The 18,239-nt window shown below is 38.6% G+C and overlaps 2 protein-coding genes across 2 annotated transcripts in view; one reads left to right on the forward strand and one right to left on the reverse strand.

Moving 5' to 3' along the window:
- Positions 1-6,083: 6,083 nt before the first annotated feature.
- LOC134618216 (sperm microtubule inner protein 11-like) lies at positions 6,084-7,261 on the forward strand. The gene is made up of 4 exons (XM_063463491.1): positions 6,084-6,174; positions 6,716-6,892; positions 6,976-7,099; positions 7,183-7,261. Exons 1-4 carry the CDS (start codon positions 6,084-6,086, stop codon positions 7,229-7,231), a joined length of 441 nt encoding a protein of 146 aa, XP_063319561.1. The 3' UTR covers positions 7,232-7,261.
- A 2,609-nt stretch (positions 7,262-9,870) lies between these two features.
- Positions 9,871-18,239, reverse strand: part of LOC134619133 (adenylate cyclase type 6-like) — a 52,416-nt gene continuing 44,047 nt past the window's right edge. Inside the window, exons 14-24 of the mRNA XM_063464884.1 lie at positions 16,762-16,849; positions 16,549-16,665; positions 16,306-16,458; positions 16,014-16,189; positions 15,741-15,761; positions 15,363-15,392; positions 15,040-15,172; positions 14,580-14,843; positions 14,288-14,492; positions 14,069-14,193; positions 9,871-12,814 (exon numbers count right to left, since the gene is read on the reverse strand). Of these exons, the coding sequence (XP_063320954.1) occupies positions 12,686-12,814; positions 14,069-14,193; positions 14,288-14,492; positions 14,580-14,843; positions 15,040-15,172; positions 15,363-15,392; positions 15,741-15,761; positions 16,014-16,189; positions 16,306-16,458; positions 16,549-16,665; positions 16,762-16,849 (1,441 nt within the window). The 3' untranslated portion in view covers positions 9,871-12,685. The remainder of the gene's footprint in view (positions 12,815-14,068; positions 14,194-14,287; positions 14,493-14,579; positions 14,844-15,039; positions 15,173-15,362; positions 15,393-15,740; positions 15,762-16,013; positions 16,190-16,305; positions 16,459-16,548; positions 16,666-16,761; positions 16,850-18,239) is intronic.

Consider the following 18,239-nt stretch of genomic DNA (forward strand, 5'->3'; position numbering starts at 1 on the left):
GATTTAAATGGCTAAATTACCTCCTCAACATGTCTGGAACTTCTCCAGAGGCCTGGTAATGAACTAATCATGTGATTCAGTTGTGTTGACCCAGGGTGAGATCTAAAACCTGCAGGACACCGGCCCTCGAGGCCTGGAGTTCGACACCCCTGGTGTAGACACTGGAGGAAGTAGAGAGCAATGGACTTCTTAAGCAGAGTATTTAACCTGGAGAATGAGATGATGATGTACCGGTATTGATTTTCAAAACAAGGGTGATGTGCGAAGCTATAGTAACTATGAGGGATAAAGTTGATGAGTCATAACATGAAGATATAGGAAAGAGTTGTTGAAGCTATGATAAGGACAGAGGTGATGGTCAGTGAGCAGCAATATGGCTTCATGCTAAGAAACAGCACCAACAATGCAATGTTTTCTTTGAGAGTGTTGATGGAGAAGTATAAAAAGAGCTGCACAGTGTCTTTGTTGATATAGAAAAAGCATATGATAGGGTACCAAGAGGGGAACTGTGCAACTGCATGAGGAAGTCAGGAGTGGAAGAGAAGTATTTAAAGGTGGTGCAAGACATGTATGTGGAAAGCGAAACAGTGGCGAGGTGTGTGGTAGGACTGACAGATGAGTTTAAGGTGGGGTGGGAATATATCAGGAATCTGCTTTGAGTCCCTTCTTTTTTGCAGTGGTGATCGACATTATGATTTTTAATGAGAGTAGGGAGCTGGTGCAAGAGAGCTTGATGGGGTGGAGACGTTCATGTATCCAACTGTTAAGTCTTTGGTTGGAGGGGGGATTTGATTATAATCAAAATACAGAAGATTCACAGACCTTTATTTCAGCAGTCACATAACTAGTGAAAGAAAGAGCAACTATAATGATTCCCCTTTTTCATTCCGGCCTTATAGTCTTGTGTAACCTTGTGTAACTGTTTTGAAGAAGTGCACAGCACTTGCATTATACTAAAAGTCTTTTCAAAGTTCAGGTGGAACTAACATGAGTCTCGGTCGTTGTGTCCTTGGGCAAGACACTTCACCCGTTGCCTACTGGTGGTGGTCAGAGGGCCCGGTGGCGCCAGTGTTCGGCAGCCTCGCCTCTGTCAGTGCGCCCCAGGGTGGCTGTGGCTACAATATAGCTTGCCATCACCAGTGTGTGAATGTGTGTGTGAATGGGTGGATGACTGAATGTGTAAAGCGCTTTGGGGTCCTTAAGGACTAGTAAAGCGCTATACAAATACAGGCCATTTACCATTTTTACCATTTACCATGAGGCTCAGCAGTACAAATAATTATGCCAAGATGGCTTTTACCAAACAGTGACAAAATCCTTCTTTGTGGTAAGAAAAAAATTTGAGTTACTGTAGAAGGACAGTAACACTTAAACATGGATCACACTACAGCTGATACACATCCTCAAAGAAGAGTCCACACACATAAATCCATGACAAGTCCCTGACGAAGATCCAGCTTTGATTGGCTTGGGCCGATTTGCACAAAGTTAATATTAGAGTTCCTGCAGATACTGTCAAACACTTCCCTGATGAGGGGTTCTTCAAGTTATTATTCTGCAAATAAGAACAATGCATTATTTAGATACAAAGTGTTAAGAATGAGGAAACAGAAACTTGCTACTTCCTGTTCCAACTACGGGCTCAGTTTGAGAAGACATAGAAATGTAAAGATTCACCGTGTGGCAGGCAAGAATAAGCCCAAAGTGCAGGACTCAGAAAATGAGGTAAAACTCAAAAAAAGCTTTATTGCATGCTCTTACAAAAACACAACAAAAAGCAGGGCAAGTGGACAGGTCTGTAGTCTAACCACGAGAACATCTCTTACCTTTAAGGACATTTCCAAATTCTCACCTCCCCAGAACTCCATCTGGTCATCATAAGCCCCAATAATTCCCAATATTTATACATATATATATATATGTATAAATATTGGGAATTATTTATACATATATGTATATATGTATATATATATATATATATATATATATATATATATATATATATATATATATATATATATATATATATAAATAGTTACTTTAGTGGGTTTATTGTGTCAGTAGATAGCAGTATTTAGATTAAGATTCAGATTCAGAAGACTTTATTTATCACCAAGGGGCAATTAAGAGACTGACCTTGCCGACCGTACATACAATACACAAACATCACATTGGGGAGACAGGTCAGCCTAGGTAGCTGGCCAGTCAGCCGCACGAGCAGTGACCCGGAACTGAACAATGGAAAAATACACAACATCAGGAAGGACAAGGAGAAAAAAGAACTCCCCCCAGACTGAGCTCCAACAGGGAGATCAGTTTGAGAACAGAAAAAAAAACACCTCAGGGCACAGCACATGAAAAACTCTTAATACACCATAGAAACACATGACAAGCAACAGGGATGGGTAAAAGGTGAGAGACAGCCAGTGTAGACAGCGCATCCGGGCCTGCAACATATGCGCTGGTCCCCTTTGATCCACCGTCTGCATCGGGAGGGAATAAGCATCGAAGGCGTTTGGAAGGGGAGGGGGGATGAGTGTATATCTGCATGTGTATATGTGTGTGTGTCCAGAGTTCAGCGGAGAGACTGTCCTTCGTCCTGCCAGGTTAAGTAAACAGTCTTCCAGCCAACCCAGGTGACCTTGTAGGATAGGAAGGAACAGTCTAAACACCGTCTGTTATCAGGGAGGATTTGTTTTGTTCAGCTCCAACCTTGAGACCGCAGCTGGTGCCAATATTACACTTATGGAGCAGGTTTTGTGGTAGAGAGTGGTACAGTGGTTAGTACTTTCGGTGCGGGTTCAACCTTGCTGTGGCCTCTCTGTTTATGGGTTGAATAGTCTTACTCTATCTTGACTTCCACCAAAGACGTGCATCTTAGTTTAACTGGTTATTCTAAATTGGCCATAGATCTGAATGATTGCTTGTTTCTCTGTGATGACCTGGTAACCCAGCCCAAGTGTAGCATCTCTCTTTTTGAATAATACTGTAGATCTGATGGCACCTGCAACCGTGAACTGGATACGTGCTTAAGAAAATGGTTGCATATGGAAAAGATCAATTAATGTCACAGTCTTTTTGGCCCCTCAGAAGCAAATACCTGCCAATATACTTGTCCAGCAAACACACTTTACTACTAACATTCCTAATAATCTTCGAAGTACTTTCCTCATAGGTACAAGTGTGCGTTTTAAATGCAAGCAATGACTGTAAAATAAGGTTTGAAGAACCACTGATGTGCACTGTGAATAGAATTACAACAGCTTCATCATGCAGTACTGTGAATGCACTCACCATCTGTGCTGGCATCATCCTCCAGTAAGATCTCTGTGTGCAGGGCAGCAGGAGCTGTGTGTAAGACACTGTGGACCGTCCTGAGGAGAGCGGACCAGGCCTCATTATGAAACACTATGATCACACTGGTGGTCGGGAGGCCAGGACAACGCCAAAACGTCCATTCCAAACAGCTGTCAGAGCCAAACTGAAAGTTAACCTGTACTAGATTTTTAACAAGTACTGTGAAAAAGTCTCGAGTCACACACATGGGAATACAGTATGTAAGGGGAAAAGAGAGTTTGTGTAATTTTAACTTGAAAGTCAATATTTGGTATGACCACCTTTATTCTTCAACACAGCCTGAACTCACTTAGGCAAGCTTTCTTGTCATTTCTTTAACTAGTCTTCAGGAATAGTTCTCCGGGCTTCTTAAAGGACGTTCAAACCTCTTCTTTAAAATGTTGGTTGCCTTTTGTTCCATTTTCTGTCAAGATAACAGATGACTGCTTCATTAATATTGAATATTATTGAAGCAGTCATGACCCAGAGACCACTGATAGGGTTCCACTCTGTTTTTCTATCCAGGTATACCTCTACTGTACTGATAGTGTGTATGGGATCATTGTTATGCTGAAAAATGAAGCAATTTCCAATCAGATGCTTTAATGTGGTATTACATGGTGGATCAAAATCTGACGGTGCATTTCTGCGTTCATAATTCCATCAATTTTGACAAGATCCCCAACACCACTAGCGTGAATGGACCCCAAACCATTACAGAGACTGAACCATGTTTTGTAATGTTCATGACTGCAGACACTCACTGTTGTGTGAGTGTGTGTCTGCTCTGCTGAAAAAAATAACCAGTGTGGTTATTCACTTTAGAGCTCGTGTGTCTTTGCCCAGATCACAGTGGAGGGAGATACAATCACTGGCAAACTGGTTAAACTGGTTTTTCTTAGTCCATTTTACTTTCACTTTATGGTCTTTACCATTTGCTCCCGGTGCCCTGGGAACTTGGAGAGGCCTCTGAAGGTGAGGCTTGAGCTCCTCTTTACTGTCCAGGAGAACAGCTTAGACCTGAAGAATCTGGGAACACGCTATTATGCTCAAGGATGAGTCCCCTGAGTCTCCCCACACTACCAAAGGGAGGTGTGGTGGTTGTGGAGGGGCTTTGTAAATGATGTAGTATAAAATGAACAGCAAACTCAAAAAGCAGGTGATCGCTAGTCTTACTGATCGGGTGAATTGATGGCTGAAGAAGCACATGATGAGCACAAGGAAGTGCTGACATAAAACAGAGCAGAAATAAATGAGAGAAAACAGTAAAAATCTTTAAGAAAGCAATTATATAAAGTTTTACTTACTTACTAAGTCATAAAGAAAAGCATTTATTGCTGGCAAATGTGCTGAATGGTCTTTAAATAAAACCCATCAGCATGCTTTTTTTGTTATGGTAAGTATATTATTAAACTCAATATCCATGTATATACCAGACTTCATATGACATTTATTTTCATCTAAGATTGAGTAAGAAGTGTTTACAAATAATATAAAATAAATATATGTGAAAATAATGATCTACAGAATAATTACTGCAGTTAACACAATGTTTATATTGTAAATTCTAATCAGCACTTACACATTACCCATATCCCTATATGGGTCTAAGTGTTGAACTCACCCATTATTGTTTTTTGAATGTGTAATCTGGCTGGCTGTATGAACCATTAAATCAATCAAAAAGAACAACAACTGCTCAAACCGGTTTATCGTTTGGAAGAGATGTTTTATTTATTCCACAGCTTTTACATGTCTGACAGAGTGTTTTCTTCGCTGTCTCTTGTCTTAGCTTGTTAATTGTCTTTAATTTTCTATTCTTTTAACTTGGATTTTTACTGTTTTCACACTTTTCTTGTATCCTTTTTATCTTTTACTGCAAGAGTTGATTTTTAATATTATATATAAAATTAGATCACAAACACAGTTTAAATAACATTATACAGCAAATATTCTATTTTTGTATAACATGTATACAGTGTATAACGATGCATTATAAGAAATAATTTCTAACCTTTACGATATCATAGGTGAAGCTGTTAGTCTAAAAGTGAGTTATAAAGACACTGAGTTGTAAATTGTTACTTTTTCTACATAGGGTTTTACCCATTAATCAATGGCTTTTAGAATTTTGTTGATACATACAGCAAAACACCTCGTATTTTTAGTTTTATTTCATCTGGGAACTGGCTGTGCTTAAATGCCTTCAGGTTATCTGGACCAAATATTTACAGATCACTAACTACTTCTGACTTCCTGACATTGTTTTGTATGCCAGGCGGTTTAAATTATTTGTGTGAAATGTTAAATGTGTGACAGCCCACACAGATTTTAGTTATAGAGTTATTTGAAAAGTGTAGAACAGTGAATTATGAACCCTTAGAAATTAAATTTACTGGTGCTTTTGAGATATATCAGTATTGATGCTTAAATTTAAAAGAAATTCTTCATAACGTTGGCGAAACACAATTTTGTAATCACTATCTGTTTTGCCTTTTCTAACCGAACCTTTTTTATGCCAATATGATTACAGATTTTTTCTTTGTAATGATGTGAATCCAACAGATATGCGACAGCCCTAACTCTCATCTTTGAAATCTAGCAAGTTATTTATCATTAAGTTGGTTGCGGGTAGGCGGGGCTTGTTGCCATGGTTATGTGTAAACGGAAAGTTCTGGTTTATTTACAGGGTTTTTGTCTCTGGTGTGTCTCTACGGCAGGTTCGGGCAGACAAACTGTGCAACGTTATGACCTTTTTTGGTTTGACATACCTGGGTTATCAGAACCCGATAGGCGATAGAATGATACTGAATCCCCGGGGACCGTCTAATCCTAACGGTAAGGAGAGCTTTCCTTTCGCTTATGTGAACAATAGGTCTGAAAGCGGGGCTCGGTTGTCTTTTGGCCTTGAGTTGCCTAAACGTTTAGCTACGTGGAAAATTGGCTCATAATTTCAAAACTCTTCAAAAAGAATAAAAGATAGCAGTCTGTATTTGGAGTTGATGGTGTAGACATTTGCAACTAATTTAATAATACCTCATTTATTTTAACAATCTTTTGACTTTTTATTTGGTCAGTAAAATAGAATTAAATTACACTCAGTAATTGGATCTCCCCTTTGTCTTCAGAACTGCCTTTATTCTTTGTGGCATAGATCCAACAAGGTGCTGGAAATATTCCTCAGAGATTTTGGTCCATATTGACATGATGGCGTCACACAGTTGCTGCACATCCCAGATGTGTATCCGTCAAATCCCAAAATTTGCTCTATTAGATTGATTGTAGCAGCAGGCAACTTAATATTGTCCTTTAGGGCCCTTGACAAGCTTTATTAGATCATATTTAGTTGTAACAGCAGTGGTAACATATCTCATTACAGATGGCAACAGCAACATCAAAGCCGGGATGCCACCTTCTCTTCAAGAACAACCGAGACCCCTCAGATGTGTAGAGGACTGCCAACTTTCCAACCAGCCTCTTCCCCACAGCACTGACATACACAATGGGAGCCATGAGAGATGCAAAGCGATGATCAAGCGGCTTCAAACACCTAGATGTGAGTAAATATAACAGATGTGAATGTTGATGAGTAAACAGCTGCATCAAACAATGAGAGCCTTGGTTTCCTCTGTTCTCCAGCTCCAAACCAGCTCTACATGGTCCCTCTGACAGAGAGCCAGAGGTATGGATGGATGGTGTCCAAGAACCCTGAGCCATGGATGCTAGTCAGACGGTTTCCTCGAAAGAACAGCGAAATGACCAAGTATGTAACATTTTCAAATCAAATAATTTTTTTGTTTTATTTTTTATAACATGTGAGTGAACTTGTTTTTATTACTTTCATAGGTTTGTTAAAGAAATGTTAAAGACGGACCCGAACTTCAGCCTGTTATGAAAACTTTTGCAGTAACGCAAATTACCACACACATAAAAACAGCAACAAACATGATGTGAAAACGTGAAATTAAACTGACAACATGCACACTTTTAGAGGTTTTTTTTTTTGCCTCATGCAATAGTGTTAAGCCTATTTTTGTAATGAGTGTGCTCTCTTTTTTTACATTTAAGTAATTCTTTGAATGACATGTACAGTATTAAGCCTTTGTAGAAAGTTACTGCTCAGCCAGTTTTTGGAGGTGTAAAAATGTTGGAGGGTTGCTCATTAGGAGAAAAACAAAAGGGTATTTCAGTCTTAAAGTCGTTAAAGCAAGGAAAAACAGGATTTGCTTTACTCCATAGTAAGGTACAGGGCCATTGATGCATCACTAACAATAAGGGTCCTTACATCTCAGATCATTGAATTTTTAGAACATTTTCTGGGCAACTATCTCTGATTTGTGTCATAATTTTGTGTTTAAATCATCTGGACACAGCAACTTTTCCTTGAAGACTAGTCATTTCAGATGAGTTACTAGTTTTTTTCATTACATTTAATATTTTTTTCTGTGTTTATTTTTACTTGTTGAATTTTAATGCCTCTTATTATTTTTTAAACTCAGTATGACTTATCTGACCCTTCCAGGCCAATGTGCATGCATATAAAGTGGGTGTGAAAAATGAAAAAAATACACATATATTTTACAAAGTTATTGTCTCAGTTTTAATTTGATTACAGTTTGGAAACTATTTGGATATTTTTTCTATTCAGATCTGCTGATATTGTTGTTTCTGTGGTATAACTTGTGTCATATTTGCTAAATCCAGCACGAAAGTTGAATGAAAAGAGCATTTCCATAATTTTTATCACTAAAAAAAACATTTTTAGAAAATGTTTTGCATGTTTTAGTTTGCATTATTGTGAAATACAACTATATACAATTTACAGATTGTCACTAGTCATTTTTTGCATTGTTAATTTCTTTTTATTATTATTATTGTGCGCTCAAATATGGAACTTTACAAGACTACTTGCATATTTGTTCCACATTGCATGGCAAATGCATTTTCTGATATTTTTTTATGTATCTGTCCCAAATTATAGGTCATGATTAATTTTTATGGTAAGAAAGCCTGAAACCAAAATTTCAGGCTTTTGGTTTTTGAGGTAATCATGTTCAAACATTGCCTCAGATTTCAAAGTGTGGGAAAAACATGGTGGAAGTGGGCTGACGGACCATCTAAAAATATATATTTATCTTGAAAAGTATTTGATATATAAAGCTAAAATTTTGCAGCAGTTGTTTTATAAATTTAGAATCACAAAATCTTTAGGCAAAACAGAGGTCTAGCAGAAGGCACACAATTATTTGAGATGTAATGAACGAACACAATTCTCTTTATTATTTTTTTTACAATCATGACTAAAGTCAACGTTCTGCATTTGACTTATTTAGCTAGAAATAGACAACAGTAGCTGTACAGATTACAAGTTGTACCATTTTTCTACTGTTTAATGCAAGATGGCCTACTCTGACATTGTGACATGATCAGAAATCTGACTTAAATGGGCATTGCAATTAAAAATTCCCATCGGGAACTCAGAAATTCCAGCTTCAAATGGAACTCACCATTATAGTCACCATTAGAGTCGCTTTGGTGATTCTTGTATTACCTCCTTACACAGAGAATACACTGGAGCATCCTTTTTGAAAGGAAAAGAGATAATGCCAGCTAACAGTTCATTTTCCATTCAATGCCATGACGTGCTGATATGTTTTAAAACTTCCACAACAACTTACATTAAACTCACACCTGATATTCTTGTGATGTCATTGCCTAGTATGAAAAAAATTAAATTAAAGATAATGAGCTCTTTTAAAATGATTAACGTGAATTGAAGTTTTACCATAATTCATGTGTTAGTTGTGTTCATTGCTTTATTGCATTATTTAATATTTCCATTTATTAAGTCATACAAAGCCTTTAAAAAAGGCATCTAATTTCACCCTTTTACGCAGTTTTTTTTTTTCACTTTAAAGTACCAACCTTGGCAACGAATTTAGATTTTTTTCACCAGTGGTTCTCATTTACATGGCATTAAAACAGCCCCATAAGAAGACAGAGAGAAAAGATTTAAGATGTGGTTTTTGGGTTTCACCACAGCAAAACCATGTCAGCAACATCCCCTTTGTTAAGGAGCCATGTGATGTGCCATCAGGAGTCTTTTCTCATGTTTCCTGCTGCTGTTGCCCTTTACCTTTGAGAATACCTTGGTTTGAAGTCTTGTTTCCTACACATAAAAATGATGGATTTAAGGTCTCTCTATATAAAAAATGTGATCTAAAACCCTTTTTTCTTACAAAAAAAGGAACTTAGTTCAATTTAGTTTTATTTATATATCACAACAGTCACCTTAAGGTGCTTTATATTGTAAAGACCCTACAATAATAGAGAAAATAATAATAATTAGACAGCACCCTATGGGCAAGCACTTGGTGACAGTGGGAAGGAATAACTCCCTTTTAACAGGAAAAAACCTCTGGCAGAATAAGATTTAGGGAGGCTAAGACTACTGGAGGTTTCTATAAAGCAAAGATAATAACTGAGTCACATTCAGCATCAGGAGCAAAAATACAGTCACACAAAACAGCCATTGATATTTTTTTTTTATTTTTGTCTTCAAGGGGAAATGTTATTTTTCTCTTTGTCATAGTCCTCAACTCTTCTCGTCCTTCAAAACTTTGCAAAAAACAAAACAACAAAAAAAAACACTCCCCTTTTCAACTCTTCCAACTCAGGGAAAAATACAAATAAAACAAAAACAAATACGGAAGGATTCATCAGGCCTGAGCAAAAACACTGTTTCAGTAGTATGGGGACAAACCTTCCTCCCCTCTCCTCTTCCCCTCCCCTCCCAAAAGCATCCCAAGAGTTAACAATCAACACAAGTCTATGGACAGCCAATAGAAATAGAATACATACAATGAACATCTTTATAATAAACTCAAGTGCATTCTATAAACTCTTTGCTTTATACGAATCACTCTTCATTGGTCACAGTTCATGTGATAGTTGGTGATCTCCGTTGCATTACTGTCCTCTAGACGCGAGCCCGAGTATCATTGCACAGGAGGGACCAAAAGCACAAGGCTGCGTGAGCTGGCTTTGGTACAAACGTGATCAACTGTTGGTTGCCACTGCTAAGTGTGAGGGAAGAGCTGAGTCAGGGCTGATCCTACAAATTAACAGAAAGCTGCGCCCGGGGGAACCAAGACCTTTGCAACGATGAGAAAGTTAACGTAAAAAATAATAATAATAATAATGTCGACAAGCCCTTGTCTCTCTCTCTCTCTGCCCGAACATTAGCAGTCCAGGCAGGGAAAGCAAGCACACTTCCCGTTTAGTGTTAATCTGTGATTTGTTTTATGTCAACTTAAGGCAATCAGACTCAGCAATCAGTGCTTTCATTTTCCGCTGAGGCGGGTGTAATAGGAGAGAAAATATGTGTAGGCCTACCAACTCGACATTGTCCTCTTTAAACAGCGTAACACGAGGGATGCTGTTTGTTACCACTGAGAACTTTAACGTGTGTGGAGGTCACCGAAAAGCCTTGCTGGGATTTACAATACTGCAGTAGTGGCATGAATTAAAAAAAGAAAAAAGCAAAAAAACAAAAAAAGCACAGTGATTCATTTGTAAATGTGTGTGTGTTTACTGCTATGCTTATGTGAGCATACACCACTTGGGCTCTGCTGCAAAGGCAGCTAATGGTTATTACTTACTATACATGATCACACCTATCATCAGCTTAAAAATACTGTACTGTACATCAGGACTGAACAGCAGAACTCGTTGGCTGCAGTTGATCAGTTGGTACCAGTGAGCTGGAGCTTTACGACTGGCATTTTACAAGAAAGCGTGCTGGTCTTTGATCCTCTTCATCGGAATGGAGTCATCATATTAAGCATAATAATTAACCAGAATCATCATAATAATAACAACATTAAGAATATACAAATGATGGATACAGAAGTGATACAAAATACCCTACGCTGAAAACGAACAAAAATGAAAACAAGATACCACAAATCAGACATGCTTCAAAGCAGTTATGTTTGGCAAGAAAGCAGTTTCATTGTATCATAAAAACCTCACAGTGAAAATAGTTATGCCCCTTCAGGATTACAAAGCACAGTATTCAGTTAAAATCAATATATATTTATTTCCTTCATCTATTTCTTCTTCATAGAAGAATCAGGCTGTGCGATACCGATGCATTGAAATCCAAAGTTTCTCCCCCTCCCCCCCCGAATGCTCTGGAACGGGTCTCGGATCTAAGTTCCTTCATTTCCATCTGTACCGAAACAATACCTCTCTGAAAGGGAAGGAGCAGTCGATGGCGGTGTACTGTCACGGCCGAAAAACCGGCTGCTCACCGGCCGCTCAAGCTATAAGGAACCAATCGGACATGAAGTGAGGATGAAGAGGGGCCAAATCCTGGCTGGCTCTACTTTTACTGCTCAGGTATAACCTTCTGATAACATCCTTAGTCGTCTTTAGTCAGTTTTAAGTTAACCTAATTTAACGATCGAGGTCAGCGTTTAAATTTAGGGTTCGTGATCTGCTCTTTGCTGCCTGAATGACAGATGGAATAAATGTTTTGTACATATTCTAAAAAAGGGAGGGAGCAGACTTTGTGGCCAGCATTTGGGCAGAAAGACGGAGGGTTCAGGCACCCTCTGCTTAAATAACAGAGGCGGAGATCATTGCTAACTCTAGCAAGAACATATCCACACGTCTTGCCTTGCTTTTAGTAAATACTTTAGTCTTTGGTCAATATATTCCTCCTCAGTTTATACATATATTCATACACACACAAATATGCATGTACATACACACTTAAAAAACGTGTAATAAACTGGATATTTGTGCCCGTATGTTTCCACACTTTTTCATAAAGGACCCTTTTTGCACAAAACATCGAGATCGAAATAAATAATTAATGCAGAAATAAAACATGAGTACCTGTTTGTAATTCATGTGAAATTTAAAAAAAAAAAAATACAGAATAAGAAAACAAACGAACAAAAAGACCCAAAGTAAAATAAAAAAGTAGCCGTATGTACAGCGTTAATCTTCTTTTGACACAGGCTAAAAGGCGTTTTAAATAAACAGACTTTGCATCTTTCAAGAAGCCTGAGAGAGAGGCTAGACATGAGAAAAACACGTGTCCTTCGACATGTACGGGGGCCAAAACGGCCGTCAAACGAGAACATTTTCCTCTCATCTAGAACACTTTCCGTTTGAAGTCTTCAAAGTTTCTCTTTTTTTTTCCTCTTTGCTCGGGATTCAAGTGGTGGCGTCTCTAGTTCTTAGCCGCTCGCTCACACCGCGAGTCCTCGCTCAGTGGTGCCGTGTCCTTGCAGTGGGGGGGTCATCCCAGCATCTGCTGCTGCCGCTGTCTTGGCTGCTAACTGTTGGGCGGTCCATCATTCAGGAAGTAGGTTGTCATTTCGCCTTTACCTTTTACCTTTACGACCCCACGACACTCCAGCACATACCCTTTGCTTACAAGCACCTGGTAGAGGTCTGTGGTCACCTGTGAAAAGATTTACACAACGATTTACAAAAGAGCACAATATTTTAAAAGCAGTCACTTCAAACCATTCGTCTGTTTTTGCACTGATAAACTTTAATTATGAAGCTGACAAAATGAAGTCAAGAAATCTTTACATTTAAAACTGAATTAAGCAATTTTTAATTTAAATCTTATTGATGCTGGTTAAAATGTAAATATTAACACTCATACCATTAAATCTTACCAAAAATATTTTTTTAAAAAATCATATGTGAAATGTTGAAACTGAGAAATTTGAGGCCTGCTTTGTTGTTTTTTTTAAAAATTATATTGGTTTTTTTTTTTTTTCATATTTAAGACAGTGTCTCAACTTCCGCTAATTGATAAAAGTTTTAAAACAAATTTTATCTCACTGTTTACAACTTTACAATGCTAGCAGTAGCTTTTGCCAGTTTTTAGGGGAAAAAAATCCACTGTCCACAAACACTTCAGCACTAAACTGAAGAGAGACACAGTTAGCAAAAGCCTGCTGAATTCAGAGAAGCACTCAGCAACTAAAAAGCTCAATATCTGCTCAATAAATTTCTCTCAGAAAAAAATGCAAACAGTAAACTGCTTTGAGTTCCAATTTTTATTTGACTATTGTTAGTTTTGTGAGTTTTTACTTCTTTATTGTTCTAGTATACTATGATCTTTAATATCATGATATCGAGTCTCTTGCTGTTACTTTACTCTTTCAGTTCTGTGATGTCTCTTGTGTTCTTGTTTGAGCCTCGTCTATTGTCTATTGTTTGCAGAATAGTCATCTTCCCTGCGTTGTGCCTCCCTCAGTCTCATTTCTGCGTTTACGTCTTGTTCCCTTTGTGTTCATGTAGGTCTCTTACATTCTGCTAAGTGCTTGTATTCATATCTCTATTGGTCTTCTTTGGTTATTTCTTATTTTACTTTGAAGTTTTGGTTTCTTTTACTTCCTGTTTGTCCTCTGTGTATAAATAGTCCTGCATGTGTCCTGTATCTGTTACTTATGTGCAGTCCTGTGTTTTTTATTGCTTTAAATTTTTGTTTTTGTTCTGTTTTCATCTTTGTTTCTATATCATTTCATTTCAATATTACAGCACACCTGGACATCTTATCTCTAAAGTGTTTTTATTTCACATTTCTACAGCAATCTATAAATGTGCTAATATAAAAAATTACCATCAAATCCACCCAATGATATTCGATTGCTCCCTAATAACCTATCTAGGCTGATTTTATTAGTTACAAGAAACCTACCTGTATGCGGTCAGGTACACCTGTGCTATCCATACGACTGGCCACATTGACTGTGTTTCCCCAGATATCATATTGAGGTTTCCGTGCTCCAATAACCCCCGCAACCACCGGCCCAATGTTCAGACCTGTCAATTCAAGACAAAACCAAAAAAGGTTAAACTGCACCAACAAAACCAGCAATGTATAACCACCGTGTTTCCTCCTCTAACTTCCTCTTACCTATCTTCATCTGGAAGTTGTTGAAGGAATGCTCGTTGATATATTTCATCTGCTCTCTCAGTCTCATGGCATAATCAGCTAGTGCAGTGATATGGGAACGGCCTTCTTTGTCATAGGTGGAGTCGTTGAGACCTGACGCCGCCATGTAGGTGGAACCGATGGTCTTGATCTTCTCTAGCTGCCTGTACTTCTCCTCACTGATGATCTGAGAAGTGAAAAGATCACAGATGGTGACTGCACCTGAGAAACAAATGACGACCACACGCGGCCTTCCGAGACAGACTGAGTTTACCTCGTCAAAGTCTGCGATGATCTCGTTAAGCAGCCGGAGGCACTCCACTCCCTCATTATTGGCCTCCAGCTCCACGTAGAACTCGGAGAAGTTGCTGATGGAGGCGAACATGACGGCTACACACTCACAGGACTGGTAATACAGCTCGTCGTTACGCCGCTCACGTGCCAGGAAATGAGCAGCTACGTCCTTCGGTAGGATATTATGGAGGAGGCGACGATTGTAGGCTTGCAGCTCCTCCATCTCCTCCTTCTCCTCTGTGGCCTGGAAATAGAGGTTATTTATTAACTAAATCAGCTCTTATAGACAGTGTGATTATAATAATATAATAATTAATTTCAATTAACCATACAACAGCTCTATCACCTTTTTACTCATGGACATGTTTGAGGTATTAATGTAAGATCTTTTAGGTTAACATTGTCAGGTGGCGCCCTCTAGTGGACCCTGATGTCCATACCTGTAGTTTCCACAGGAAGTCGAGGCGTGCAGTAGATTCAACCTGTTGGGCGTGCAGGTACAGTGCCAGGACAAAAACTGTGAGGATCACTGGAGTCATGACCCTCAGGGACACTTTGGTCACAACAAATGGGCTGCGAAGAGAATGACAAGCAGTGAGATTAAAGAACGACTACAGAAAAACATTAAACAGAGAAGGAAACAAGCAAAAGATCAACAAGAAAAATAACATTTAAAGAAAGGTGATGTTTAAAATTGGGCAAAATACATTATAGTAACTGAACAAGATGCAAAAATTAAAAGTAACACTGAATGTAGGCTTACCACTGGTTTGTAGTTTCATTGAAACTGGGCCTTAAATTTAAAAAAAAACAACAACTTTTAGTCAGTAGAAATAAATCATTTAAAATGATGATGCAAGAGATATTTACATCAGTAGTCTAAGGATTTGATTTTGATATTGATTTATTTCATGCTACATATTTGCAGCTAAAGTATAAATGGAAGTAGATTTTTAGAAAGAGACAATGAAACATGTTTTAAACAGTGTGGATTTCAATCTAATGGAATATGTATGTATAGAAGTGAAGTGAAGGAATTAAAAGCTAAATCCACAAATCATACTTTTTTGTTTGTGTTCTGACCAAAAATTTAAATGGCAAAGGTTTAAATGCAAAAACATCAATAATAAAAAAAACTTACCACTGAGTTTCGTTTAAATCACTAAAAACAGACAGAAAGATTCAAATATATCAATAAAATGCACAAACTTGGTTTTACTGTTGTACATGCTCAAATTCATGAGTAAACAGAAGCAAAATCAATGAAAGAGCAAATAAGGGTATTTTAAGTATTTTGATTTATCCTTAAATTACTGAAAATAAAAATCTTCCATTCCCTTTCATCCCTCAAATTATCAGTACAAACGGAGTAAACCCTCTCGGTGACTTGAAATTTCACACTTGTTTCACTTACATGGCATTGGAGGTGACAAAGAGGTCTGCATTGTCAAACAGTGCTACTTGTGGCCACTCCACCAGCAGCAGGAAGGTGAGCTGGATGAGCAGCATGAGGGCCAGCTTCCCTATGCTGCTGATCTGCAGGAACACGGAGCAGGCCAGCAGCGTCAGCAGCACGCTGTAGCTGAAATACTGACACAAACAGGAGGCAGCGGCGTCACAAGCACGCATCATCGACGATAGGTGTCAGGAAAACACAAATGCAAATCTGAGACTCTCCTTTTAAAGCGCGTGGACCGTTTGCTCACCTCAGGAAAGGGGCAGGAGGGGCCTCGGCTGGGGCAGATCTCTAGACCCCCCTCGACGGACACATTCAAGCTGCGGATCAGACAGGGAGTCACCGCAGAGGTGTTCAGCTTCTCAGCGACGCATTCAGCCAAACCCGTGGTGTCGCAGGCAAACTGCATGAAAGTGAAGCAGCACGACTTCAAACAATGTCGCACAAAGTTAGTAGCCGCGCTTCATTTGTTTAGCGATAACTTTGACCTCACCATATTAACAAAGGCAGAGATAAAGACGAGGATAATGGAGAATACTCCGACCAGCGTGCTGTTGGTGCGAGACTGGACAATCTTCTTCGAGACAGTCTGCATCGCAGCTGGAAAAATCTACGAGCGGAAATGATGAACATGTTAAATACACGGTGAAGGCAAGAAAAAGAAAATGAGCAACATTTGGTATGGAGTCCAGGTGACCTGCTCTACCTTGATGCAAGAGTATATGGCACAGATGAAGAGGATGTTGGCGAGTATGATGAAGATACTGATGTAGATTCCCAGCATGACCGGGGTGCTGTGGGAAAGAATAGAGAACACAGATTATAAAAGGACTTTTAGGGTTTTGTTTTACAATCATCATTATTATTATCTAAACCAGTTAAATTTCAGAAAAATACCAAATTTATTTTTGCCATTTAATTTTCAAGCAAGAACCTTGAAAGACCCTTAAGGTTTTTCACAATATCAACATTAACAGCTTTTTAAAAAAATATCAATCAATCTAAATATATTTATACAAAAAAATCATGGTCTAAAACAGCGGTCCCTAACCCCTGGGCCACAGACCGGTACCAGTCCGTGAGTCGCTTGGTACACGGCAGCAAGAGTTGAGGCTCAGGTGTGAAATTTATGGTTTTCGGGGTTTTTATTGGTTTTTAGCGTTATTTTTTTAATGTTTTTATCGTTAACTCGGTTTCCCCGGGAGTTTTCCTGTGTGTAATGAATAAATCTTCTTTTTTTGGGTATCGGCACTGGTTTTATTTTGTTGTATTTATGCGCGACACCTTAAAGGCCGGTCCGTGAAAATATTGTCGGACATAAATCGGTCCACGGCGCAAAAAAGGTTAGGGACCGCTGGTCTAAAATGAGTGTGGGGGCTTTAATCCATATTTGTGAACATCTGGAAAAGCACAGCAGCATGACAGCCTGTAACTCTAAGGAGGTAGGATAACTAAAAGTGTACAACCAGTGAGTTCCTCATCAGTTATTAGTCACTAAAGTGGGCGGAGCAACCCTCGGGCACGTTCAGTTCACCAACATGTGCAACATGTCGTTCAATCACGTTTTACTGGAACGGTGTGCATCAGTGGGGAAAGGTCAGATCAGCAGTCAGTTACACATCAGGAGTAATGTGTATAATAAACTGCACTCAATCAGCTGACAACAGGGGGCTCAAAGGTGACACAACTTGGACATAAAAGTGCATTTCAAGAGGAAACGTTGTTGCACTGTGAAGGTTTATATTGTCAAAAAACATTGGGAGCTTAAACACTTTGGCGTGAGAAAAAGCTAGATATTTCAGAAATAAAGATGAAATTATGAAAACTTTTTCGTAATGAAGCCTTAGAATTTCTACATTAGCTGCAGCAGTTTGGTCTTTATGCTAAAACCGACAACATTTTGCCATCTTTAACCATGGCATGCATTTTTAATTTCTCTTTGCTATTTGGGCTGATTGGGAACTGATGAATGTAAAAACAAATAAATTTTTTTTACCAGATTTTTGTTTCTGAGAAAAATGAGATCCATATATGAGGACATTCGTTTTAATTTTTGATGGAGCAGTGGCAGTATCATGTCCTTGTACATGAATATCAGGCCCTTGTAGAGCAAAATTTTGTATTTTGGTCTAGACAACCCAAAATGTGATGTCCACATATGTGGACGCCAGGTCCTAGGAGGTT

Source organism: Pelmatolapia mariae, linkage group LG20, assembly GCF_036321145.2.
Source record: "Pelmatolapia mariae isolate MD_Pm_ZW linkage group LG20, Pm_UMD_F_2, whole genome shotgun sequence".
NCBI classification, from domain to species: domain Eukaryota; kingdom Metazoa; phylum Chordata; class Actinopteri; order Cichliformes; family Cichlidae; genus Pelmatolapia; species Pelmatolapia mariae.

Coding starts and splice junctions, on each gene's coding strand:
- LOC134618216 (XM_063463491.1), top strand. CDS start 6,084: ATGACCTTTTTTGGTTTGACATACCTGGGTTATCAGAACCCGATAGGC. Junction 6,175..6,715: donor GGGACCGTCTAATCCTAACG/GTAAGGAGAGCT, acceptor ATCTCATTACAG/ATGGCAACAGCAACATCAAA. Junction 6,893..6,975: donor GCGGCTTCAAACACCTAGAT/GTGAGTAAATAT, acceptor TCTGTTCTCCAG/CTCCAAACCAGCTCTACATG.